Source organism: Macaca fascicularis, chromosome 9 (assembly GCF_037993035.2).
Source record: "Macaca fascicularis isolate 582-1 chromosome 9, T2T-MFA8v1.1".
NCBI classification, from domain to species: domain Eukaryota; kingdom Metazoa; phylum Chordata; class Mammalia; order Primates; family Cercopithecidae; genus Macaca; species Macaca fascicularis.
The window spans coordinates 12909179-12935774 of NC_088383.1; the positions used below are offsets into that span (position 1 = coordinate 12909179).

General features: G+C 39.6%; 1 protein-coding gene across 5 annotated transcripts in view; it reads right to left on the reverse strand.

Moving 5' to 3' along the window:
• The window catches only part of UPF2 (UPF2 regulator of nonsense mediated mRNA decay), a 131514-nt gene that overhangs the window by 83932 nt on the left and 20986 nt on the right, over positions 1-26596 (reverse strand). For all 5 annotated transcript variants that reach the window (XR_012417464.1, XR_012417465.1, XM_005564621.4 and 2 more), the window contains exons 4-8: positions 17586-17746; positions 7503-7700; positions 4679-4828; positions 2937-3040; positions 709-794 (exon numbers count right to left, since the gene is read on the reverse strand). Coding sequence is in view for 3 of the 5 variants with exons in the window: in XM_005564621.4 (XP_005564678.1) it covers positions 709-794; positions 2937-3040; positions 4679-4828; positions 7503-7700; positions 17586-17746 (699 nt within the window). In the remaining 2 variants the exon portion in view is untranslated. The remainder of the gene's footprint in view (positions 1-708; positions 795-2936; positions 3041-4678; positions 4829-7502; positions 7701-17585; positions 17747-26596) is intronic.

Below are 26596 nucleotides of genomic sequence, written 5' to 3' on the forward strand. Positions count from 1 at the left end.
ATCATATGTAATCATTTTAATAGTTAACAAAATTATTTAATTATTTATTGTTGAATAAACGGAAATAGATCTCCTCCAGGATTCTAAGGTCAACAGTCTATGAGTGGTCCTGAAATGTTCAGGTGAAGTAGAAATTTTAATTTAGTGTAATATAATGCATCAGAATTATCTAAAAGCATTATGCAACTGAATATGTGTCTTGAATTACTAGCAACATAATCATTAGTGTGATTTCCAATTCTATCCAATGAGTCTCTAGGCAGGCTATCATACCTCTAAACTATTATAATTACCTAAATAACTTGAAATTTTTCATTTAAACATAAATCTAAGAACTAGATATATTACATTAGCCTGATCTTTGCACAAACTAAAAACTCTCCAAAAAAAAATATGTTCCATTTATTACTTTTTCTTCAGAGGCAAAAATGCAAAGCAAGTGCTTCTAGCAATTCTTATTCTGCTTAAGCTACTCTTAAACATTTTCTCTTAAAATAATTAGGTATCAGAAGAAATATTCCCATCAGAGCTAACAAGCAGTGAACAAAAATCAATGGGAAACAAGTTCTAAAAAATATGCTAATAATGCTAATGACCTACAGAGTGAGTAAAATCAAAAGCAATATTTTTAAAAAGATAAGAATTTTGATCCTACAACCAGCACTACAGAGTAAAAACACTAATAAATTTCTCTTTTATAACACTTACCTTTGTCTAGGAACTATGAAGAGTGCCCGTACCAACTTCTTCCTGTTTGCCTTTGTGTTCATGTTCATGCAAAAATCCATTGCTGCCTGTTGGGAAAAAGCAAACTTTTTCTTTAAAAACCTCTATTTAGTTACGGAAAGCAGAAATCCTGCCTACTATGATATTTTTATTTGTTCTTAAACATTTCAAAATGGTTTTAAGAAACTAGTATTGTTAGTACCAGGAAAGTTTTCTGATAGAGCTCAAAAGTAGCAAGAATAGTTACCAAGAGCCAAGAAAACTACTAACTCTCATAAGGATAACCAAAAAGCAGTACAGGTGAATGAGAAAAGAGAAAGAGACAGGCACAAATCATACCCAAGAAGATGTAAGAATAAGTGTGCCCTCACATTCACTAAAAAAGTTTACTCTTGACAGTCAGATTTGGTAATGTTAGGGTTTAGAAAACAATACCCCAAAATATGGCTCTTTGGATGCTGAGTACTTCATTTGAACTAAGAAAACTGGAAAGCCTGATAAGTGGCCTCAGTCAAGGTCTCTGACAATCCGTTGTTTCTCTTCCCAAGTGGAGGAAATGGCACTCTCTCTCTCCAAGATACCTTAGCTGACAGAGGAGAATTCTTCCAACAGAAACTCAACTGTCTTCAATCCCCTGTCTAAAATTTTATAAAACAGGGAATTTATCTAGATGACCATTACCACCTGGACAGACTCTTTTCTGAGACAAGGTCTCACTCTGTCACCCAGGCTGGGGTGCAGTGGCACAATCATGGCTCACTACAGCCTTGCTCTCCCAGGCTCAAGTGATCCTCCTGCCTCAGCTCCCGGCCAAGTAGCTGAGACTATAGGCATATGTAGTTAAGGTTGAAACATAATAAACAGCTCCTTGGCTGGGCACAGTGGCTCACGCCTGTAATTCTTGCACTCTGGAAGGCCGAGGCAGGCAGATCACCTGAGGTCAGGAGCTCGAGACCAGTCTGGCCAACATAGTGAAACCCCATATCTACTAAAAATACAAAAAATTAGCCGGGCATGGTGGCGGGCACCTGTAGTCCCAGCTACTCGGGAGACTGAGGCAGGAGAATGGCGTGAACCCGGAAGGCAGAGCTTGCAGGGAGCTGAGATCACGCCACTACACTCTAGCCCAGGCGACAGAGCAAAACTCTGTCTCAAAAAAAAAAAAAACAAAAACAAAAATTAGCTAGGCGTGGTGGTGTACGCCTATAGTCCCAGCTACTCAGGAGGCTGAGGCAGGAGAATTGCTTGAACCTGGGAGACAGAGGTTGCAGTGAGCCAAGATCGTGCCACTGCACTTCAGCCTGGGCAACAGAGCAAGACTCCATCTCAAAAAAACAAAAACAAAAACAAAAACAAAAAAAACTCATTTTTATGGACTCAACAAGGAGACTCTTAAGTGCAAGTGGCACTGTTTTTTTAACAGCAAATGCATGGTGAAAGTATAATGGTACTAGTATAATTTGGTACCACTACCTTGAATCATGATAAAATGCTAGTAGCTCTACCCACCATCACTTTTGCAAATGTCAAAACAGTAAAAAAGAAAGAAAAAAAAATCGGCCTGGTGCGGTGGCTCATGCCTGTAATCTGAGCACTTTGGGAGGCAAAGGCAGGCAGATCACAAGGTCAGGAATTCGAGACCAGCCCAGCCAATATAATGAAACCCCGTCTCTACTAAAAATACAAAAATATTAGCCGGGCATGGTGGCGCATGTCTATAATCCCAGCTACTCAGGAAGCTGAGGCAGGAGAATTGCTTGAACCTGGGAGGCTGAGGTTGCAGTGAGCCGAGATCACACCACTGCACTCCAACCTAGGCGACAGAGTGAGACTTCATCTCAAAAAAAAAAAAAACAACTTAATATTATCATCAAAAGAATTTTTGACCTCACAGAACCCCAGGAAGTGCCTCAAAGCCACTAAAAATCCAGAAACCATACTTTTAGCACCTTTGATATAAAACAATATTTTCCAAACTCTGGGATCCATATATGAACAGGACAAGATGCTATAGCCAATTCTATACCCAAACAGAGCATCTACGAATTATATCCAATTTTGTCTGCTTATGCTGAATTCCCATCTAAGACTTCATTTGAAGAAATGGTGGACTTTATAGCTCAAATAGTCTAAAAACCATAGACATTCCTTATCAGAGGACTCCTACAAGCTCCATGTGCTTGAATAAAGTTACACAGAGATACCAATACCTTGTCTATCAGATCTCGGTTGACACAGTTGGGCAACTGCTGTAGGAAAGCATCTACTATGAGCTTGAGATGAGATCCAGTGCTGGCTTCCTCATCTTCTTGTTCTAATGTAAAATCAGTTTTTAAATAGGTTAAAAAAGTACAAACAGAACACAGAATAAAAACATCCAATGATTAATTATTCGGAAAATAGATAATCTAGACCAATTTTTGTGCCCAGGAAAACATGAGTCATTTTTTAGAATATTATCCTGGAAAGTTTAGGTAACTCTAGAATCATAATATCAAGTCACTAGAGTCTTTCAGGTATCAACTATAAAAAGTCAAACTTTTTGCATTAGGCACAAAAACTTGGTCAGAAAAAGCATGCAGTGTTATGGTAAATGTTATTTGTATCTGCCCGGCATCCCTTCCCCTATGTTCTTCAATTAACAGCACTCCCAATTCTTGCCTTTGAAGCACTAAGCCTCCCTATTCCATGTGATTCTAAGGAGGGTGGCTGGTTTACATAGAGAAAGAATCTGCAGTAAGATAGGGTAAAGCCAACAGAGAGAAAAGCAATATTGACAGAAGGTATCCTTCTAATAAAGAATCTTGGCCAGGTGTGATGGCTCATGCCTATAATGCCAGGGCTTTACGAGGTTGAGGCAGGAGGATCACTTGAGGCCAGGAGTCCAAGACCAGCCTGGGCAACACAGCAAGACCCTATCTCTAAAAAATATAAAATAAAATAAAAATAAAAATAAAATAAGCTGGGTGTGGTGGTGCACATCTACAGTCCCAGCTACTTGGGAGGCTGATGCAGGAGGATGACTTGAGCTTAAGAGTTTGAGGCTGCAGTCAATTATGATCATGCCATGGCACTCCAGCCTGGGCAAGAGTGAAACCCTGTCCCAAAAAAATAAAAGAATCCTAGCTAATCAACTCAAAGCTTGATAGGAATTATTTAGGGAATAAACGTAATATTTGTATTACTGAATACAAAACACAACTCAATTATAAAGACAGATAAAATGAATAGATGAACTGATAAGCTAGTCATATTCCTACCCAGTAATCATTTCAGAATAACTTTCAAATACATTAATGTTGTTTGTAAAGATTATGTCATATAATTAAATCAATCAGGAGAATGCTATCAAGTTATCAGAAAAGTATCATTATTCCATCACAGAAGCGGTAGCAAGAAAAATTTATTTTGAGATACTTAGGGCCGGGTGCAGTGGCTCATGCCTGCAATCCCAGCAGTTTGGGAGCCAGGTGGATCACCTGAGGTCAGGAGTCTGAGACAAGCCTGGCCAACATGGTGAAACCCCATCTCTACTAAAAAATACAAAAATTGGCTGCACAAGGTGGCAGGCAGCTGTAATCCCAGCTACTCGGGAGGCTGAGGCAGGAGAATTGCTTGAACCCAGGAGGCAGAAGTTGCAGTGAGCCAAGATTGTACCATCGCACTCCAGCCTGGAGGACAAGAGTGAGACTTCGTCTCAAAAAAAAAAAAAAAAGATATTTAGAACTAAGTTATTTAAAATTTAGATGATCATGAAAGCTTGTAGACATATAATACTGGGTATGTAATGTCCTGTTATAAATCAAATTCCAAAAACAGTGATGGACTGAAAACAACAGAAAAACAAGGGATTAGAAAACACAGAATTAAGGAGAAAAGATCTGTATTCTTAGGCAAGAGCTCTGTGTGTAAAAACCAATTAAAAATGAAAGTTGGTAAAATAGTTCTTTACCTTGTTCATCAAGAAGTTTCTTTGTAAGATCTTCAGCTTCATCTCCACCCTCTAATTCTAAGGTGTCATCATTAATTTCTAGATTCTCCAACTCAAGTTCCAAATCATCGGGACTTGATACCTCCTTATTATCCTTAGATTCTTTTGCCTCTGTTGAAAAACAAACAAGTATACCTAAATGCAAAGTCATATTAAAATCCTGCTACACAAAAGTAGATAAAGACTCACAAAATCTGCATCACTTCTTTTAAAACCTGCATGTATAACCGGCAACTGAAGTTAATATATTTAGATTTTATAAAATACATTATGCTCGGCTGGGCATGGTGGCTCACCCCTGTAATCCCAGCACTTTGGGAGGCCCAGGAGGGAGATCACCTGAGGTCAGGAGTTTGAGACCAGCCTGACCAATATGGTGAAACCCCACCTCTACTAAAAATACAAAAATTAACTCGGCATAGTGGTGCATGCCTGTAATCCCAGCTACTCAGGAAGCTGAGGCAGGAGAATCGCCTGAACCCAGGAGTTGGAGATTGCAGTGAGCCGAGATAACGCCACTGCACTCCAGCCAGAGCAAAAAGAGCGAAACTCCGTCTAAAAATATATATATACATTATGCTCATCGAGAACGAAGGCTATATCTTCTCTGATTATGTATACCATTTGTTAACTGAAGAGATGGACGGATGACTGGATGGAAAGATATATGTGTGGATGAGGACTTACATGGCATGAAAATCTATCTATGCTAAAGGTGGCGGGGGAGAAAGGCTGATTAAAGTGGACTCACATTAAGAAGGGTCTCAAACTCCCAGATGAGGAGTTGAGAGTTTCTCCTTTATGCAAGGGATAACATTTAAAAGGGAACTGATGTGAAAATTAACTTAGTAGCAATATATAAAATCAATTAGAAAGTCAGGAAAGGGTAGATATAGAAAGACCAATTAGGAAAATATCCTTATCATTTCAATGTGAAGGGTTAGAGAAAACCAAAAAATGAAACACAACAAAAGAAAATGACCAGTAATTGGTAAAAGGCAAAACAGGAAGAATAAAAAAGAAAGAGAAACCAAACCTTAGTTGAATAAGAGGGACAAAATGTTAATAACTGAAGTTGAGTGATAGGTAAATGCAAGTTCACTATAACAGCCTTCTTTTGTGTTTGAAAATTTTCGTAAATAAGAAACAAAAGCCAATAAAACCCGAGTTCAAGAATATATACCTAAACTGAAAGTATGGTATTTCTCAGCTTCATCTCTTAAAAGCCTCTAATCTCCTAATTTCTGCATTGAACACAGAAATGTCTTACTGATACTTGATGTCATATCTTATTTGGGAGGATGAAAACTCTAGTATGAATCAGTTTTGCTACCTCTAGATGAAAACAGACTACTACTTTCTCATTCATTCATCTTTTCATTCTACTTTTACTGAATATCTACTATGTGCTAGGTATTGTTCTAGGCACCAGGAATATACCTGTGAGTACAGCAGAGAAAAACTCCTGCCCACATGCAGCATGCATTCACTCCCCAATGTCCCGATGTCTGGCTACTAAAACATCTACTAATCAGCTACATGTTCAAAATGACGCAAAGCTGTCAGACATTCTGAAAAAAGTTTAAAATGTGACCCTTGCTCTCAAAAAACATACAATTTATCTGAGGAAATTAAACTAATATGCATAAGGTAGTCAAATACGGTATGGTGGGAGAGGGTTCCAAGCAGAAAACAGAACAATGCAGGAAGGCAAGAAGGCAAGAAGATGGGCCCATTTCAGAGACTGAGAAGGATGGCAAATTAAGGATAATAGAGTTGTAATGGCAAACCTGAAACTATGCGGGTCTTAAAGAGACAATGTTAACAATTTTAAATTATATTCCAAGTACATGTAAAGTTATTCAAGGACATCAGGTAGGCAGGAGAGTAAAATTAATGTTTAGGAATGCACAGGCTGAGTGTGGTGGCTCACGCCTGTAATCTTAGCACTTTGGGAAGCCGAGGCAGGTGGATCACTTGAAGTCAGGCGTTCAAGACCAGCCTGACCAACATGGTGAAACCCCGTCTCTACTAAAAATACAAAATTAGCCAGGCGTGGTAGCACACTTCTGTAATCCCAGTTACTTGGGAGGCTAAAGCAGGAGAATCACTTGAACTTGGGAGGTGTAGGCTGCAGTGAGCCGAGATCATACGACTGCACTCCAGCCTGGGCAACAAGAGCAAAAACTCTGCCTCAAAAAAAAAAAAAGAATGCACAGAAGGAAACAAAGCAAATACAGGGCAACCAGGTAGGAGGTGTTACAGTAACCCAAGTGAGAGAGGATGGGAGTTAGATTAGAATAGCAGCAGCAAATATAAGACAAACCTGAGAAACACAACGTAACTGGCATTCAGAAACTCCCACTCTATTAATGACCTAAAAGCTCTGACTTCTCTAAAGTCACTCTTCTTCACAAAGAGTTGGTTCTATCTAGCCTAGAAAAGGCAGTACAGGTAACAAGCGTCTAGAGCTAACACCTGCCCTAACAATCTACCTGGGGGAAATGCGTGTCTTAGGACCAAGACCTCACATGAATTCACTACAAGACATTATAAACAAACACTTTCAAATTAACATTAACTTAAATGTATCAGCATTGTTAAAAGTATGTCAATTATCATCCTTTAATGCTCCATCATTCCATACAATTCTGTCACTCATTTACTCTAATGACTCAATGTTCATATTACAAAACTAGTAGCTTTTTTTTTTTTTTTTTACAAATACTATTTTGAAGCTAATTCTTGTAGCACTTAATGTAAATATTTTTTCTCTAGAATTTACCTTTGGTATCATCTTTGTTGGACTCTTTATTCTGACAACTTTTTTCATTGTCTTTAAACAAGATGGCTGGGACAAAAGCCTTCAAATCAATGAGGTTCTCATAAAAATTCCGAGCATCTTCATCTTCCCATATACCACCTTCCAAGTCATATTCTCCAGGTTTACCAGGAGTGAATATATCAATTCCAGGCCCATGTTCTACCATAAAATAAATCACAAGTAATTAACATAACTTGAGGTTATAGCATGATAAACAGGACATTCGTTATTTTTTCAGTTTTATAGCTATTGAATCTTGAGTGTTTCAACTGACAGGAACTTCTTCAATCAACAAGCACATGTGACCATTTTCAACACCAAATCAAAAACTGTGTTTTAAATAAAGCCCTTTAATAAAACAGACTAGAGAACAGCATAAATACTTTTTGCTCTTATACTTGTTTTAAGCAATTAATATGAGATTAAATAGCCATTTGATAAATTAGGTCTACTTTCATGAAACTTAAAGTCAAAAAATAAAATATGTAAGTCTGGCCACTCCTACGACATCCGTTTAAAGTCTCACCTCCCCCATGAGTATTTTTTTTTTTTTGGCAACTCATAATCCTCTATACTATTTACATCATACTTATATACCATTTATATCTCCAAAGACAGACCATAAACCTTTAATTAAGAAGCATTCCTCCTTTTGGCATAATCCTTAGCACATGGTAGATTGCCACTGTCAACCTAAAATAATCAAAAAGGTCAGAATCTAGTTTTAAAGAGAGTTTATTCAATTGCAAAGTTTGAGGACAGCCTCCCAGGAAGCAGAGATTCCAAAGAACAGAAGTCAGCGTTCCAAAGTGTAGAAGTTTGAGATTGTTTATATAGAGAAAGTTTAGGTAATTTCAACATCTTTCCACATAAGGCTTAATGCACAGTTACAACTATCTGATTAGTAGAAGTCGTCTTTTTTAGGAAAGATATACACAGGTTATGTAATTCAGTCTCCAAGGCTTAACTTTCCCCTTGCTATAATAAATTTAGAGGGTCCTGAATTTTTTTTTTTTTTTAAACAGAGTCTTACTCTGTCGCCCAGGCTGAAGTGCAATGGTCTGATATTGGCTCACCACAACCTCCACCTCCCGGGTTCAAGTAATTCTCCTGCCTCAGCCTCCCAAGTAGCTGGGATTACAAGTGTCCACCACCACACTTGGCTAATTTTTCGTATTTTTAGTAGAGATGGGGTTTCGCCATGTTGGCCAGGCTGGTGTCAAACTCCTGATCTCGGCTGATCCACCCGCCTCGGCCTCCCAAAGTGCTGGGATTACACGCATGAGCCACCACACCCAGACTGTATTTATTTATTTATTTTGAATTGAGACAGGGTCTCACTCTGTTGCCCAGGCTGGAGTGCGGTAACACAATCATAGCTTACTGTAGCCTCAAAATCCTGGGCTCGCACAATCCTCCTGCCTCACCCTCCTGAGTAGCTGGGACTACAGGCATGCGTCATCAAGCCCAGCTAATTTTTCTATTTTCAGTAGAGATGGGGTTTCATTATGTTGCCCAGGCTGGTCTCAAACTCCTAAGTTCAAGGGATCCACCCGCCTCAGCCTCTCAAAGTGCTGGGATTACAGGCATGCGTGACCACGCTCAGCCTTTATTTTCTTTTATGCCATAAATGTCAGTCAATTGATAGCTAGAAAAGAAGGGAAGAAAGATGAAGTGTACAGATCTCTTATTAGAGAATGGAAAGTATGTACATATTCACACACATGCAGTACATACAACTACAGATTATAAACTCAGAACACTGAAAGTAACTTCCTACTTTATGATTATGAACTCATTCATGAACGTATCTATTCTCACATACTTCTCTCCAAATGAGAATTATAGAGTGACTATGTAAATTAAAATTAACCCTAAGTTAGATTATCCATTAAATGTGACTTATGAAAATAAGAACACCAAAAACAAAAAAACACTGGCTGCTTGAAACTCCTCACTTTCCTTACAGAACATATATTTAAACACAGACTTATTAGGACACTAAACCAATACACCAAAAAGAAAAACACTGACATATTTACAACTTCTGTTTAATGAAAAGTATAAACAAAAGTAAAAAACAAACTAGAAGACAATATTGACAATATTTAAAGAATACATCCGTAATATATAGCGCATGGTATAATAAATATATTTGGTGTTTGTCACTGGTTCCTGGCAGACCTCCTAAAAATGGAATTTCCTGAGTAAAAGTAATGTATTTTGTTATTCATAACTAGCTTACTGACCCTACCTCAGCTGATGCTAATGAGGTGACTTAGGGTGGAGCCTCTGGATAGTCTCAGGATGGAGCCAGTCACCAGAAAGACCAAGTGACTACAGGATTAGAACTTTCAGCCCCACTCTCCCACCCATCTAGGAAGCCGAGAGTCCTCGCCAGACACCAACTTGGCTGGCACCTTGATCTTAGACTTCCCAGACTCCAGAGAGGAGGAGTAAGTTTCTGTTGCTCGTAAGTTGCCCGGTCTAGGATATTTTGTTACAACAGCCTGAAAAGACTAAGACAACTATGTAATATTAATCAGGTGTTAAAAGGAATGAGATGTATCTACAAGAACTGACTCAGAAAGCTCTCAAACATAATTATTGAAACAATAAAGGAAATCATGCAAAACATCTTACCTAAGTTACTGAAGCTAGAGATATCTGATTATACATATTTTGTGGAAAAAAGTAAAGTCTGGACACATTACTATCAAGCTGTTAAGGGTGGTTACCTTGGAGAATGTAATGCATCTGACAGTAAATTTTCACTTTTTAATCTACAATATGCATAAATATTTTGTGTATCTAAAAAATAATGTAAATCAAAAAAATAAATTCAGCTTCTGAGAGGTAAAAATACTACCAAACAAAAGCAATAAAAAAAATAGAAAAATCACAGGCACAGGACAAGAGAAAAAGAGAGGAGGGATAGTTGCAATGCATATAAAAAAGAGAAAAGAGAGGAGGGATAGTTGCAATGCATATAAAAAATTTCTTTTTTTTTTTTTTTTTTTTTTGAGACGGAGTCTCACGCTCTTGCCCAGGCTGGAGTGCAGTGGCGCGATCTCGGCTCACTGCAAGCTCCGCCTCCCGGGTTCCCGCCATTCTCCTGCCTCAGCCTCCTGAGTAGCTGGGACTACAGGCGCCCGCCACCGCCCCGGCTAATTTTTTGTATTTTTTTAGTAGAGACGGGGTTTCACTGTGGTCTCGATCTCCTGACCTTGTGATCCGCCCGCCTCGGCCTCCCAAAGTGCTGGGATTACAGGCTTGAGCCACCGCGCCTGGCCAAAAAATATAATTTCTGTCGGCCGGGCACGGTGGCTCAGGCCTGTAATCTCAGCATTTTGGGAGGCCGAGATGGGCAGATCACAAGGTCAGGAGATCGAGACCATCCTGGCTACCACGGTGAAACCCTATCTCTACTAAAAATACAAAAAATTAGCCGGGCATGGTGGCAGGCACCTGTAGTCCCAGTTACTCGGGAGGCTGAGGCAGGAGAATGGCATGAACCCGGGGGGCGGAGCTTGCAGTGAGCTGTGAATGCGCCACTGTACTCCAGCCTGGGCGACAGAGCAAGACTCAGTCTCAAAATAATAATAATAATAATAATAATAATAATAATAATAATAATTTCCTTAATATACAAAGTGCTTTTTTTTTTTTCCCCCTGAGATGGAGTGTCACTCTGTCACCCAAGCTGGAGTACAATCTCAGCTCACTGCAACCTCCGCCTCCTGGGTTCAAGCAATTCTCTCACTTCAGCCTCCCGAGTAGCTGGGATTATATGCGCGCTCCACAACACCTGGCTAATTTTTGTATTTTTAGTAAAGATGGGTTTCACCGTGTTGGCCAGGCTGGTCTAGAACTCCTGACCTCCAGTGATCCACCCACCTCGGCCTCCCAAAGTGCTTTTATAAATCAATTTTTTAAAAAGATACAAGGGGAAAAAGGGCAGGGGGTGGAGGTATCAAAGATTCAAATAGGAATTTCACAGGAAAAATAATACATTTATAAAACAATCAATAAACTTAAAGATGCTAAAACTTGACTTCAAATTTAAAAATTAAGAACTGCAATGTGGTAAGAGTGTAAAGAAACAGTCATTCTCGGGCCAGGCACAGTGGCTCATGCCTGTAATCCCAGCACTTTGGGAGCCCGAGGTGGATGGATCATGAGGTCAGGAGATTAAGACCATCCTGGCTAACACAGTGAAACCCTGTCTCTACTAAAAATACAAAAAATTAGCCGGGCATGGTAACACACGCCCGTAGTCCCAGCTGCCCAGGAGGCTGAGGCAGGAGAATCACTTGAAGCCGGGAGGCGGAGCTTGCAGTGAGCTGAGATCGCACCACTGTACTCCAGCATGGGTGACAGAGCAAGACTCTGTCTCAAGAAAAAAAAAAGAAAGAAAGAAACAGTCATTCTCATATACTTAGTGGCATGTAATTTTTTTTTTTTTTTAAGTTCCAGGATACACGTGCAGAATGTGCAGGTTTGTTACATAGGTATACATATTCCATGGTGGTTTGCTGTACTTATCAATCCATCATCTAGGTTTTAAGCTCCGCATGCATTAGGTATTTGTCCTAATGCTCTCCCTCCCCTTATCCCCCACCTCCCAACAGGCCCCAGTGTGTGTTGTTCCCCTTCCTGTGTCCACATGTTCTCACTGTTCAACTCCCACTTATGAGTGAGAACATGTGGCATTTGGTCTTTTTCCTATGTTAGTCTGCTGAGAACGAGGGCTTCCAGCTTCATCCATGTCCCTGCAAAGGACATGAACTCACTCTTTTTTATGGCTGCATAGTATTCCATGGTGTATATGTACCGCATTTTCTCTACCTAGTCTATTATTGATGGGCATTTGGGTTGCTGTAAATTTCTGTAATAGAAAATATGGCATTTTATACACATACATACATACATACATATATATATATACATTTTTTTTTTTTTGAGGCGGAGTCTCACTCTGTCTCCCAGGCTGGAGTGCGGTGGCATGATCTCCGCTCACTGCAAGCTCCGCTGCCTCCCGGGTTCACGCCATTCTCCTGCCTCAGCCTCCCTAGAAGCTGGGACTACAGGTGCCCGCCACCACGCCTGGCTAATTTTTTTGTATTTTTGGGGTTTCACCGCGTTAGCCAGGATGGTCTCGATCTCCTGACCTCGTGATCCGCCCGCCTCGGCCTCCCAAAGTGCTGGGATTACAGGTGTGAGCCATCGCGCCCGGCCAAATATGGCATTATATATTGAAACTTAAAATGCATATATCCTTTTAGCCCAAGAATTCTACTTCTAGGAATGTATCCTGTAAACACTAGCATATATACAGAGAGAAGCAGGTTCAGAGATTTTGTTACAGCACTGACAATAATAGCTAAAAGCCAGAAATACTAAGTGTTAATCAACAGAGGACAAGTAAACTACAGCACAACCATACAACAGGATACTACTATGTAGCAATTAAAAAGAATTAGATGGCACTAATGTATTAAAATGAAAAAAAATCTAAGACATATGATTAACTGGAAAAAGTGGCTGTAGAATAAAGGATATTCTGATCACTGGACAATGTAAGCCTCTTCCGGACAAGATGAAGTACTGTTATCAGTGACCCAAAATAACTAAAGATGCAAGCAAACAATATTAAAACAATGATTTTCAAACACTGGACATCAGGCAGTATAGGAAAATAATCCCTGATAAAGAGCAGACAAAAACTCAGCTCTACAACTGCCCCAGCTTACTTCATAAAGAGATTTTGTTCAGGCTATGGCCAAGTAAGAGAGAAGCCAGGCAGTCTCCCTGAGTTGAGGATGAGAGCTGAGAGTCTGGTAATACTCTACCCAAGGCAGGTCGAGTTCCCAGGACACAGTACCAGAGAGGAGAAACCAGCACAAAGATAGACTTCAAAAGATTTGCAGTCTCCTTGAACATTCAGCTGAGTACTGATCAGCTCCTATGTATAAGGAAACAAAGTGTTCACCTGAGTATTGATCAGCCTCTATATGTGAGGAAACTAAGTGAGACTGGGAAAATAACTACTGAAAAGAATTAAGACTCATAGAGAGGCTCATGGGACCAGGAATGGTCTGTATACCCACCAGGCTGACTGAAGAATCTTCTAAGACTCTACTTTATCAGACAGAGTCCAGAAAGGTACTGCCTCAGTATTAGGAAAAATAAGCCCTAGATTAAAGGCTGCTCTGACACCTCCTAACAAAGCATCCTTTCAAAGATGAAACTATTTCCAAGTAACTTAACTGCACCCCAGGATGAAGCTTAATGATATTTATAAGAACACAAAAATATCCAGGACACATCCAATAAAACATTAGCAGGCATGAAGAAAATATGACAAGATATAGAAGAAAAAGAAAATATGACAAGATATACAAGAAAAAGAAAATATGACAAGATATAGAAGAAAAAGAAAATATGACAAGATATAGAGATAACAAACGACTTCTCTAAATGGAATTAAATTATTGGACACCGTAGAAGAAAAGATGAGTGAACTTGAAGACAACAATAGAATAGAAACTATCCAATAACAATAGAAACTATCCAAAAGGAAAGGCAGGGAAAAATAATGAAGAACAAAAAGGACAGGACATTAATGAGCTGTGGGACAACTTTGAACAACCTAAAATACCTGTAATTGAGTCCCTATAGGAGAGGTGACAAAGGAGGAAAGAGAAAACACAATTGAAAATAAAGGTCAAGGTTTTCCTAATTTGATGATAACTATACACCCACAGATCCAGGAAGTTCGAGGAACCCCAAGTACAAGAAATGAAGAAAACCATACCAAGCCACACCATAACTAAGCTGCTTGAAATCAGCGATAATGAAAAAATTTTAAAGCAATGAGAGAAAAAATATATAAATTACATAAATAAGAACAAAGGTAAGAAAGGTAAGAGCACTCTTGATGGAACAATGCAAGCTAGAAGACAGAGGAGTAACATCTTTAAAGTACTGAGAGAAAAAAAGCTCTTGCCCTTAAGTTCTATGTCTGAAAAAAAAATTTTTTTTAAGATACAGAGTCTCATTCTGTCACCCAGGTTGAATATCTGGGCTCGTGCAATCCTCCCACCTCAGCCTCCCAAGTAGCTAGGACTACAGGCTGTGCCACATGACTAGCTAAATTTGTTTAATTTTTTAAAAATTTTTTGTAGAGACAGGGTCTCACTATGTTGCCCTGACTAGTCTCAAACTCACCTCAAACAATCCTCCTGCCTTGGCCTCCCAAAGCCCTGGTATTACAGGCATAAGCCACCATGCCTAGACAAAAAGATCTTTTAAAAACAATGACAGGGCTGGGCACAGTGGCTCAAGCCTGTAATCCCAGCACTTTGGGAGGCTGAGGCAGGCAGATCGCTTGAGCTCAAAAGTTCGAGACCAGCCTGACCAACATGGTGAAACCCCATCTCTACTAAAAAGGCAAAAATCAGCCGGGCTTGGTGGCGCATACCTGTAGTCCCAGTTATTTCTTGGGAGGCTGAGGCACAAGAATTGCTTGAACCTGGGACGCAGAGGTTGCAGTAAGCCAAGACTGCACCATCGCATTCCAGCCTGGGTGATGGAGTGACACTCTGTCTCCAAAAATAAAAATAAAAACAATGACAGAATTTTCTCAAGGTCTATTAATTCTGGAAGATGTCTAAAAATACATTTAAAGTCATGACAGAGGGCGATGGCTCACGCCTGTAATTCCAACGCTTTGGGAGGTCGAAACGGTTGGATCACCTGAGGTTGGGAGTTTGAAACCAGCCTGATCAACATGGAGAAACCCTGTCTCTACTAAAAATACAAAATTAGCTGGGTGTGGTAGCACACGCCTGTAATCCCAGCTACTCAGGAGGCTGAGGCAGGAGAATTGCTTGAATCTGGCAGGCAGAGGTTGCAGTGAGCCGAGATCGCGCCATTGCACTCCAGTCTGGGCAACAAGAGCGAAACTCTGTCTCAAAAATAATAATAATAATAATACATTTAAAGTCATTTAAAATGAAAAGAAAAATTAGCTTAAATTTCAGTATGACAATTAGAGGAAAACGGTAAAGAAACCAACTAAATTAATCCCCAAGTATGCTAATTATTATTATTATTTTTTTTGAGACGGAGTCTCACCCAGGCTGGAGTGCAATGGTGCGATCTCAGCAATCTGCAACCTCCACCTCCTGGGTTCAAGCGATTCTCCTGCCTCAGCCTCCTGAGTAGCTGGGATTACAGGCACACACCACAATGCCCAGCTAACTTTTGTATCTTTAGTGGAGAGGGGGTTTCACCACGTTGGCCAGGCTAGTCTCGAACTCCTGACCTTGTGATCCACCCGCCTTGGCCTCCCAAAGTGCTGGGATTAGAGGCGTGAGCCACTGTGCCCGGCCATATGCTAAATATTATACAGAGATTTTGGTTCTAAAATATCATAACAAATATACTGAGAAAGTTCTGAGAAACAAGCCAGGGTCAACCAAAACACAAATTCTATGATGAAACTTTTTTAAAACATTTAAAAAGTTTGGCCGGGTGCGGTGGCTCACGCCTGTAATCCCAGCACTTTGGGAGGCCGAGGCGGACGGATCACGAGGTCAGGAGATGGAGATCATCCTGGCGAACACGGTGAAACCCCGTTTCCACTAAAAACACAAAAAATTAGGCAGGCATGGTGGCGGGCACCTGTAGTCCCAGCTATTCGGGAGGCTGAGGCAGAAGAATGGTGTGAACCCAGGAGGCAGAGTTTGCAGTGAGCGGAGACAGCACCACTGCACTCCAGCCTGGGCAACAGAGCGAGACTCCAACTAAAAAAAAGAAAAAAAAATTTAAAAAGTTTGATTAAGACTGAGTTTTTGAGATACTGAATAGGAGGCTGGGTGCAGTGGCTCACACCTATAATCTCAGCACTTTGGGAGGCCAAGGCAGGAGGATTGCTTGAGCTAAGGAGTTTGAGACCAGCCTGAGAAACATGGTAAAACCTTGTCTCTAATTAGCCAGACATGGTGGTGCACACCTGTCGTCCCAGCTACTTGGGAGACTGAGGCAGGAGAATCATTTGAGCCCAAGAGGCAGAGGCTGCAGTGAGCTGAGACTGTGCCATTGCATTCCAGCCTGAGCAACAGAGCAAGGCTCTGTCTCAAAGAAAAAAAAGTGTAAGAATTATGTACATTATTATATATAAATATAATAAATGCATTCACAGTATACAACAGGTATTTCTTACTGAGAATATTAAATATAAATTTTTCTTTAATTACAAAAGGATATTTTACAAATACTTCACCCTTAAAATTTCTTTTTTTTTGAGACAGGGTCTCACTTTGTCATCCAGGCTGGAGTGCAGTGGCACAATCTCAGCTCACTGCAACTTCTGCCCCCCAGGTTCATGCGATTCTCCTGCCTTAGCTTCCTGAGTAGCTGGGACTACAGGCATGTGCCACCACACCCAGCTAATTTTTGTATTTTTAGTAGAGACGGAGTTTCAGTGTTGGTCAGGCTGGTCTTGAACTCCTGACCTTGTGATCCTCCTGCCTCGGCCTCCCAAAGTGCTGGGATTATAGGAATGAGCCACTGAGACTGGCCACCCTTAAGATTTCTAAGTAAACAGAATTGCCAGGAAATTCAAAGATACCTATCTATTACATAAGAATCTGAATGAACTCATCATATTGTCATATGAGTTAATTATTATTTTCTATGTCCAGAGACTCTTCCATTCAGGGATCATTTCAAATAGCTTTTCAAGGTTGTCAATAGGTTTTAACACCATTTCTTTATTTAAAAATTTCTTTAAAAAACAGAGATAGGGTCTCACTATGTTGCCCAGGCTGCTGTCAAAACTCCTGGTCTCAAGCGATCCTCTTACCTTGGATTCCCAAAGTGTTGAGGTTACAGGCATAAGCCACCATGCCTGGCCCATTTTTAAAATGTTGAAGCCATTTTAAAAATTTAAATTCGCAATACTGCACATCTGACAAGCCTAAAGGTAAGTGACAGTGCTTATAGAAAACACAATGTTTGTTTTTAAGGATATCTTACCTTCTGGTGTTGGTTTGTCTTGAGGAAGATCTGGCATATTTTCATCCAAAAGGTCTGCTAAGGATTGAGAATTTGCCAGCAACTTCTGGTAAGACATAGCAAATTCCTCATACTGTTTATGTCTATCTTCACTGAGCTCCCCTTTAGAATGTAGAATGCGCCTATAAACAAATGAAATCATCTGACAGTCTTATCAAAACAGATGTGATCACAAATTATTACATATGGGAAACATGCCATAATTTGATTTTCTCATACAAATTTAGTATAATTTTCATTTTTATTTAACATTTGAATCTAATATTTTCAAAATGTATCTGAAATGTATAATCAAATTTACCTGAACATTTAAATTTTAACACTAGTTCCTCAAAGAATATGAAGCATGCTTGCTGAAATACCACAATATTTAACAATACACATCTAAATAATTTTAAATTATTCAGTATTTTATTACAGTCACACTCTTCTCAGATAAAGTTAACCAAAACTAACACAACTACACAAGCCAATTTTCAAAAGCAACAGGTTATAGAAAGAATCAATTATTCTTAAACCTCCATGATTTGAATCAGAAATATCATATTTAACAACATATCACAAAATAATAAAAAATTATTTGGCTTTTTATTACTGTCATACTTCCCTCAGACATACAGAGCTAACCAAAAATATTTAACACAACTACACAACTCAGTTTTCAAAACCAACAGATTTTGAACAGGTTCAAAAACAACAGAATCAGTTATCCTTAAACTTCCATAATGATTTGAATCAAGGTTACCTTTTGAAAAACCCCACAATCTTCCCCACAGCCAATTCTCAATCTACTGTGCAAGTACTGGTTATTTATCTGGGTAACGGAGAAGTCCACTTACTCAGGCCAGCCCATATCAAGGAACTAAGGACATAACCACTCTTCCACTTTGCAAGAATACACCAATAAGCCCATAACTACAAATGCAAAACTACTGAAAACACCAAAATGTATAGAGTAAAAGTCTTATTATATTCGTGTAAATCATTGAGACTTATATAGCTGGATCCAATTTTTTACATACAAAATATCCATGTGGTACTATAATATTCAAAATTTATAAACTATAATGCAAATACAATGTTTCAAAAAGTCAATTATAAAGTTATTTTTACAAGTAATACTTAGAAGTTTTTTATTTCTTGTTATTTGAGTTTTCTTCTGAACAGTGAAGAAAACAAGGTTTTCTATAATGCCATCTTCCATCTTCTAAAAGTTACAGAGAAAAAGGCAGAAAAATTATGCCTATATTTATTCTTCCCAGATTATTTGAAATAATGTCAAAACTTCCCCATTTTGCCCTATTTCTACTCACATAAGCTTTTGTTTAAATACTGTAACAATTCAGTCTGGCATGGTGACTCACACCTATAATCCCAGTACTCTGGGAGGACGAGGCAGGTGGCTCACCTGAGGTCAGGAGTTTGAGACCAGCCTGGTCAACGTGGTAAAACCTCGTCTCTACTAAAAATACAAAAATTAGCCAGGTGCAGTGACGTGCGCCTGTAATCCCAGTTACTCAGGAGGCTGAGGCAGGAGAATCGCTTGAACCCAGGAGGCGGAGGTTGCAATGAGCCGAGATCGTGCCATTGCAATCCAGCCTGGGTGACAGAGCAAGACTCCTGTCTCATAAACAAATAAATACTATAACAATTCAAGTAACAACATTTTCAATTTTCCAAATATTAGTTCCCATTACAAGTGCATCAGTGCATAGATTCATGAAATCCAGTTATTTCCTCTTTTCAAATCTGGCCTATTGGGGTCTAAAATGAGAAATTTCATTTTCTTATGATTTAAATATACATTAGATATCATTCTACCAACACATTAGTAAAACGTTAAAATAGTTTAACCATAATAATCCAGGCTAAAAAGTGCTTCTCTAAAAATATTGTCATTAGAGAGCATTTTTCCCTCTTCAAACATTTGTTTCAGACTACTGTTACAAACACAAAGCTTTTTCAGTAATTTTGTGAATGAATTTTAAAAATTAAAACAAAAACCCATAGCATTTTAACATATTCATACCTATGAAAGACAGCATTAGCACTCTGAATGAGCTTGTTAAAACTTTTAATCAGAAGTTCTAATAGAACTCATTATGGAAGTTAAAAGTCATTAAAAAAATTTTTTTTTCCATTTACTTTTATTTTTTGTAGAGATAGGAATCTGACTATGTTGGCCAAGCTGGTCTGGAACACCTGGCCTCTAGCAATCCTCCCACCTCAAACTCCCAAAATGTTGGGATTACAGGTGTGAGCCACCACACTCGGCCAAAATTAAGTAAGTTAGTCAAATAAGTAATGCTCAGAAGTAGGTTACTTAAGCTGGGCACGGTGGCTCACGCTTGTAATCCCAGAACTTTGGAAGGCCAAGGTGGGTGGGATCACAGGGTCAGCAGTTTGAGACCATCCTGGCCAATATGGTGAAACACTGTCTCTACTAAAAATTTAAAAATTAGCCGGGCGCGGTGGCAGGCGCCTGTAATCCCCGCTACTTGGGAGACTGAGGCAGAAGAATCACTTCAACCCGGGAGGCAGAGGTTGCAGTGAGCCAAGATTGCACCATTGCACTCCAGCCTGGGCAACAGAGCGAGACTCTGTCTTTTAAAAAAAAAAAAGAAAAAAGAAAAGAAGCAAGTTACTTTAAAATATCTGCAATGTAGGACTGGGCATGGTGGCTCATGCCTATAATCTCAGCACTTTGGGAGGCTGAGGCAGGTGGATCACCTGAGGTGAGGAGTTCAAGATCAGCCTGGTCAACATGGTGAAATCTCGTCTCTACAAAAACATAAAAATTAGCCGGGCACGACAGTGGGTGCCTGTAATCCTAGCTACTTGGGAGGCTGAGGCAGGAGAATCATTCGAACCCGGGAGGCAGAGGTTGCAGTGAGCTGAGATTGCACCATTGCACTCCAGCCTGGGCAACAGAGCGAGACTCCATCTCAAAAAAAAAAAAAAAAAAAATCTGCAATGTTATTAAGAAAAATGTTAACAGGTAAAAATTGAAGAGTTTATTCCATGGCACTTTAGTTGGAAAAAAAATTAAAAAACAAAAACTGAAGAGTTTATTCTGAAGCAAATTATATTAAAGGGATAATAATGGTTCTAACAGATTTCAAAACCCCTAATGACAATTACTATGTAACATTATTTCATACTTGAAATTGGAAAATATATCTCAGAATAACATAACCCAAAACTTTATTTCTCTTAACAAGTTCTGACATTCTGGTCATCCAAGGAACAAACATCCAGTCCACTGAGATACATAATTACACTAAGGATTTCTAATACATAAGCAGTAGCAAGGTGATGACTACCTTAGGAAAACAAAAATGAACAGTACTTTTCCTCACTTTCACGTGGGGATTTGCCTGTGACTGTGCGCTGGCTCCATTAAAAGTGATTTCATTCTATGATGGTTCCCTGAGTCTGCATTCCAGTTCCTCTCCAGTCCTGCTGGAAGCAAACTAAAACTATAAAGCTTCACTGATACTCCTTACCCTCCCCTTAATTCCATGATCAAATGCATTAATAGCACTAACTTACCTAACTAATGAGTAGGTACTTAAGTTACTATTCAGTGAAAATCATCCTCAAGGAAAGTTTAGATTTGGGGTTTTGTTTGTCTGTTTTATAGCTCCATAAGCCTTTTACTCCCATTTTTTTTTTTTATTATTATACTTTAAGTTCTGGGATACATGTGCCAAACGTGCAGGTTTGTTACATAGGTATACACGTGCCATGGTGGTTTGCTGCACCCATCAACCTGTCATCTACATTAGGTATTTCTCCTAATGTTATCCCTCCCCTATCCCCCCAGCCCCCAGTTTTTTTTCTTTTGTTTTGTTTTGTTTTTAATATCTTACACCGAGCACTTGGTTACCAGGACAGAATACCAATTAATACAGTTATGACTTCTGTTATATATAAAACTGACAGATGTAGCCATATATCCTTTCCTTGACATCTAAGTAATACACATTTACTGAACTGACTAAATCCACAGCATACAGTAAGATGATACACAGATGAAGCAGAGAAATAACTCATTATAGTGCCTGAACATATAAAGCCCCAAGGATTGGCCAGGCACAGTGGTTAACGCCTGTAATCCTAGCACTTTGGGAGGCCAAGGAGGGCGGATTGCTTAAGTCCACAAGTCCGAGACCAACCTGGGCAGCATGGTGAAACTCCATCTCTACAAAAAACACAAAAATTGGCCAGGCACTGTGGCTCACACCTGTAATCCCAGCACTTTGGGAGGCTGAGGCGGGTGGACCACAAGGTCGGGAGTTCAAGATCAGCCTGACCAACATGGTGAAACTCCATCTCTGCTAAAAATACAAAAATTAGCCAGGCATGGTGGCATGCACCTGTAATCCTGGCTACTCAGGAGGCTGAGGCAGGAGAATCACTTGAACCCGGGAGGCGAAGGTTGCAGTGAGCCAAGATCACACCACTGCACTCTAGCCTAGGAGACAGAGCAAGACTCCATCTCAAAAACAAAAAAAAACCAAAATCAGTTGGATGCGGTGGTGGGCACCTATAGTCCTAGCTACTCAGGAGGCTGAGGTGGGAGGATCACCCGAACCCAGGAGGTCGAGGCTGCAGTAAGCTGCAACTATGCCTGCGCTGCAGCCTGGGTGACAGAGTGAGACCCTGCCTCAAAAAATAAATAAATAAACCCCAGGATCATTTAGAAATTCTAATGAAATTAAACATGTTGGCCGGGCGCGGTGGCTCACGCCTGTAATCCCAGCACTTTGGGAGGCCGAGGTGGGCGGATCACAAGGTCAGGAGATCGAGACCACGGTGAAACCCCGTCTCTACTAAAAATACAAAAAATTAGCCGGGCGCGGTTGTGGGCACCTGTAGTCCCAGCTACTCGGGAGGCTGAGGCAGGAGAATGGCGGGAACCCGGGAGGCGGAGCTTGCAGTGAGCTGAGATCGCGCCATTGCACTCCAGCCTGGGCGACAGAGCGAGACTCCGTCTCAAAAAAAAAAAAAAAAAAAAAAAGAAATTAAACATGTTTAAATGTAAGCTAAAAATGTCAGGGTATTTTTTGTAACTTTATGAAACTCATAGGAAAAGGTTTTCAGTTTGTTTTTGAAAACCCATGTGAGGGAACTAAATATTACACAACACATCTGACCAACAAGTATCTCTGCTTTCTATCAGTTATCAAAAAATATGACCAAAATTTCTCATGTGAATTCCATGAGAATGTATCACAGAAAATATAACCAAAATCAAGCTGAAAACATGATTTCATCATATATTTTAATTACTGCCTTTTTAGAAATACATCAATTACATAAAGCTGAATTTAAGCCATTCTTTTGAGAATGTCATAAAGTAGAGGTTAGCAAACTTTTTCTGTAAAGGGGCAAACAATGTGTATTTCAGTCTGCAGACCATTTGGTCTTTGCTGAAACTACTCAATTCTGCTAACGTAACACAAAAGCAGCCACAGATAATATGTAAACAAATGAGGGTGACTATAATAAAATTTTATTTATGAACACTGAAATTTGAACTTGAAATCATTTTCATGCTTCCCAAAACATTCTACTTTTGACTATTTTTCAACCATTTAAAAAAGTAAAAACCATTCTTAGGTGACAGGCTGTAGAAAAACTAGTCATAGGCTTAATCTGGCCCACAAGCCATAGTTTGCCATCCCTGTCACACTACTACATGTCTTATAAATTAGTGCATTCCCTCCTGCAATATCATTGCACACTAGAGAGGTACTTGTCCCCTTTTACAGATGTAAACAGTAAGTAATGAGAACAAAATCAATGCCAACTCTTACGCTTTGTTATAAAAATACAAAAAAAAATTGCCCTCCTTTCTGCAACATACATGAGACATCACTGTCCAGAAGAATCTCTAAGGTACATCAGTCCTTGATTTTACGGAGTATTTTTTTTTGTTTATTTCATTTTGTTTTGGTTTTGAGAGGGATTCTTGCTCTGTTGCTCAGGCTGAAGTGCAGTGGCGCAATCTCGGCTCACTGCAACCTCCACCTCCTAGGTTCAAGCAATTCTCCCTGCCTCAGCCTCTCACATAGCTGGAATTACAGGAGCCTACCACCACATCCAGCTAATTTCTAAATTTTCAGTAGAGTCGGGGTTTTGCCATGCTGGCCAGGCTGGCCTCAAACTCCCGACCTCAGGTGATCTGCCCACCTCAGCCTCCCAAAGTGCTGGGATTACAGGCATGAGCCACCGCACCCAGTTTAATGTTTTTTGTATTACTAATTTAATATTATAAAACCAACCAAAAAAACCAGTCAATTTTTGAGTCAAGCATTATACATCATAAATGAGAAAATTCATTAATGCCTAAAAAATTATAATATTAAGAGAACTTTTTTCTTTTCCATTTTTTTGACTTTTTTAATATTTCCTTCATTTTATTACTTAATTTTTGTTTTGTATTATCCTAAAAAATAAATTTTATTTTTACTTATTTTTATTTTTTTGAGACAGAGTTTCGCTCTGTCACCCAGGCTACAGTGCAATGGCACAATCTCGGCTCACTGCAACCTCCGCCTCCCGGGTTCAAGCCATTCTCCTGCCTCAGCCTCCTGAGTAGCTGGGATTACAGGCATGCGCCACTACGCCGGCTAATTTTGTATTTTTAGTAGAGACGGGGTTTCTCCATGTTGGTCAGGCTGGTCTCGAACTCCCGACCTCAGGTGAGCTACTAAAGTTTAAGAAGTTTAACATAAAAATTTATAAAATCATAAAAAGACAGAAAGAGAAATTCTCATTCAAATGTCTTTCAGAAAGGTCAGGCAGGCAATCTATTAATAAAAGCTAGCTAACATTTACTAAACACTTACAATGTGCCAGACACTGTTATTAAGTGCTTTTACACATATGAATTCACTACATGATTCACATTTACCTCAGAGTTACAGAACTATTGTTATGCCCATTTTACAGATGGGAAAACTGAAGCAGAGATGCTAGGTAACTTGCCCAAGATTGCAGAATGTGCAAACGACAGTGCTCTAGCTCAAGTCCACGCTCTGAAATACTGGACTATGTTGCCTTTCAAATTATAATTATCCACTTTGTACATTCTAGTGAAGTTCAAATGTTTCTCAAACACATTCACGAAGACAAGCCCTCACCACAGAACAGCTTATTCTATTTCCTTTTCTGGGTCCCTCTCTCCTTTGGATTTGACTTGGTAAATATTGAGTGGCTAACATGTATACTATACACTTCAAAAACAAGTGCTAAATGTAAATATGGATGGATATTATGTAATTGTGAAAAGTACAGTACGAAGAGGAAGAAAATAACCTGACTCTGTCACTCACTTTCCATGTTATATTGGGCAAGCCCTTTAATCCCTTTGTTTTACCATCTTCAAAATATAGGCATTTATACAATATAGGTACTGTTAGGATCAATTAAGATCATATAGGCCAGGTGTGGTGGCTCACGCCTGTAATCTCAGCACTTTGGGAGGCCAAGGCAGGAGGATCACTTGAGCCCAAGATATCAAGACCAGCCTGGCCAACATAATGAGACCAAGTCTCTACAAAAAAAATGTTTTTTAATTAGCCAGGGGTGGTGGTGCATACCTGTGGTCTCAGCTACTTGGGAGACTGAGGTGGGAGATATCAAGGCTGCAGTGAGCGATGACTGCGCCATGATGCTCCAGCCTGGATGACAAAGCAAGACCCTGTCTCAAAAAAAAAAGGATCATATATGTGATTCATTATGTTAATGTAAAATGGTATTTTCATGAGAAAAAAAGTGCCAAAGCCTAATAAAGGAAAGGCAAGAACTTCAATGCCAAATTCTATTAATCATTAGCCAAATTAAAAAGGAAAATAGTCTTGACAAGAATACAGAACATTCATTTTAACTTTGACCTTGTGCAATCATACAAAATTAAATATAACACATGGACAAAATCTCTAAAAGAATGATCATGAAGAAGACCCCAGAAAAACTTCTGGGTTTTATATCTCCTCCAGCATTCTGTCAAATTTTAATAAAAATTGGCTTAGAATTATCTTAGATTTTCTTGGCTGGACGCGGTGGCTCACGTCTGTAATCCCAGCACTTTGGGAGGCCAAGGCGGGTAGATCACTTGAGGTGAGGAGACCAGGCTGGCCAACATGGTGAAACTCTGTCTCTGCTAAAAATATAAAAATTAGTCGAGTGTGGTGGCAGCTGCATGTAATCCCAGCTACTCAGGAGGCTGAAGCAGGAGAATCGCTTGAAACCCAGGAGGTGCAGGTTGCAGTGAGCCAGGATCGTGCCACTGCACTCCAGCCTAGGTGACAGAGTGAGACTCCGGCACAGAGGCTCACGCCTGTAATCCTACCACTTTGGGAGGCCGAGGCGGGCAGACTGCGTGAGCTCGGGACTTCGAGACCAGCCTGGGCAACATGGTGAAACCCTGTTTCTACTAAAACACAAAAAATTAGCCAGGCGTGGCAGCATATGCCTGTAGTCCCAGCTACTTGGGAGGCTGAGGCAGGAGAATTGCTTCAACCTGTGAGGCAGAGGTTGCAGTGAGCTGAGATCGTGCCATTGCACTCCACCCTGCAGACAGAGGGAGACTCCGTCTCAAAAAAAAATTATCTTAGATTTTCTTTTGGTTTCATTTTAGAATTAATTTATTTATGGATGTCTCATAATCTTGTAAAAAGACTCTAGAACATAGCAAAGCAAAACTGTACCCATTAAAATGGGTACTACTACTACAGCACAGTCATTTAAACACAATTAGAATATCTAGGAGACAATTTTAGAGCTCTTAGAACATTACAGCTATAACATTAAGTCTAAAGTACAGAGAAGTAACATCTTAATTGTGCTTAAATACTACCAATTAATTAAACCTACCTGTGAAGCAAGGTACAACTCACCTGGAAGGAAAGTGAAAGTAAAAGCAGTCCCATTTCATTATTTGCTGATGTGTTTTTAAGTTT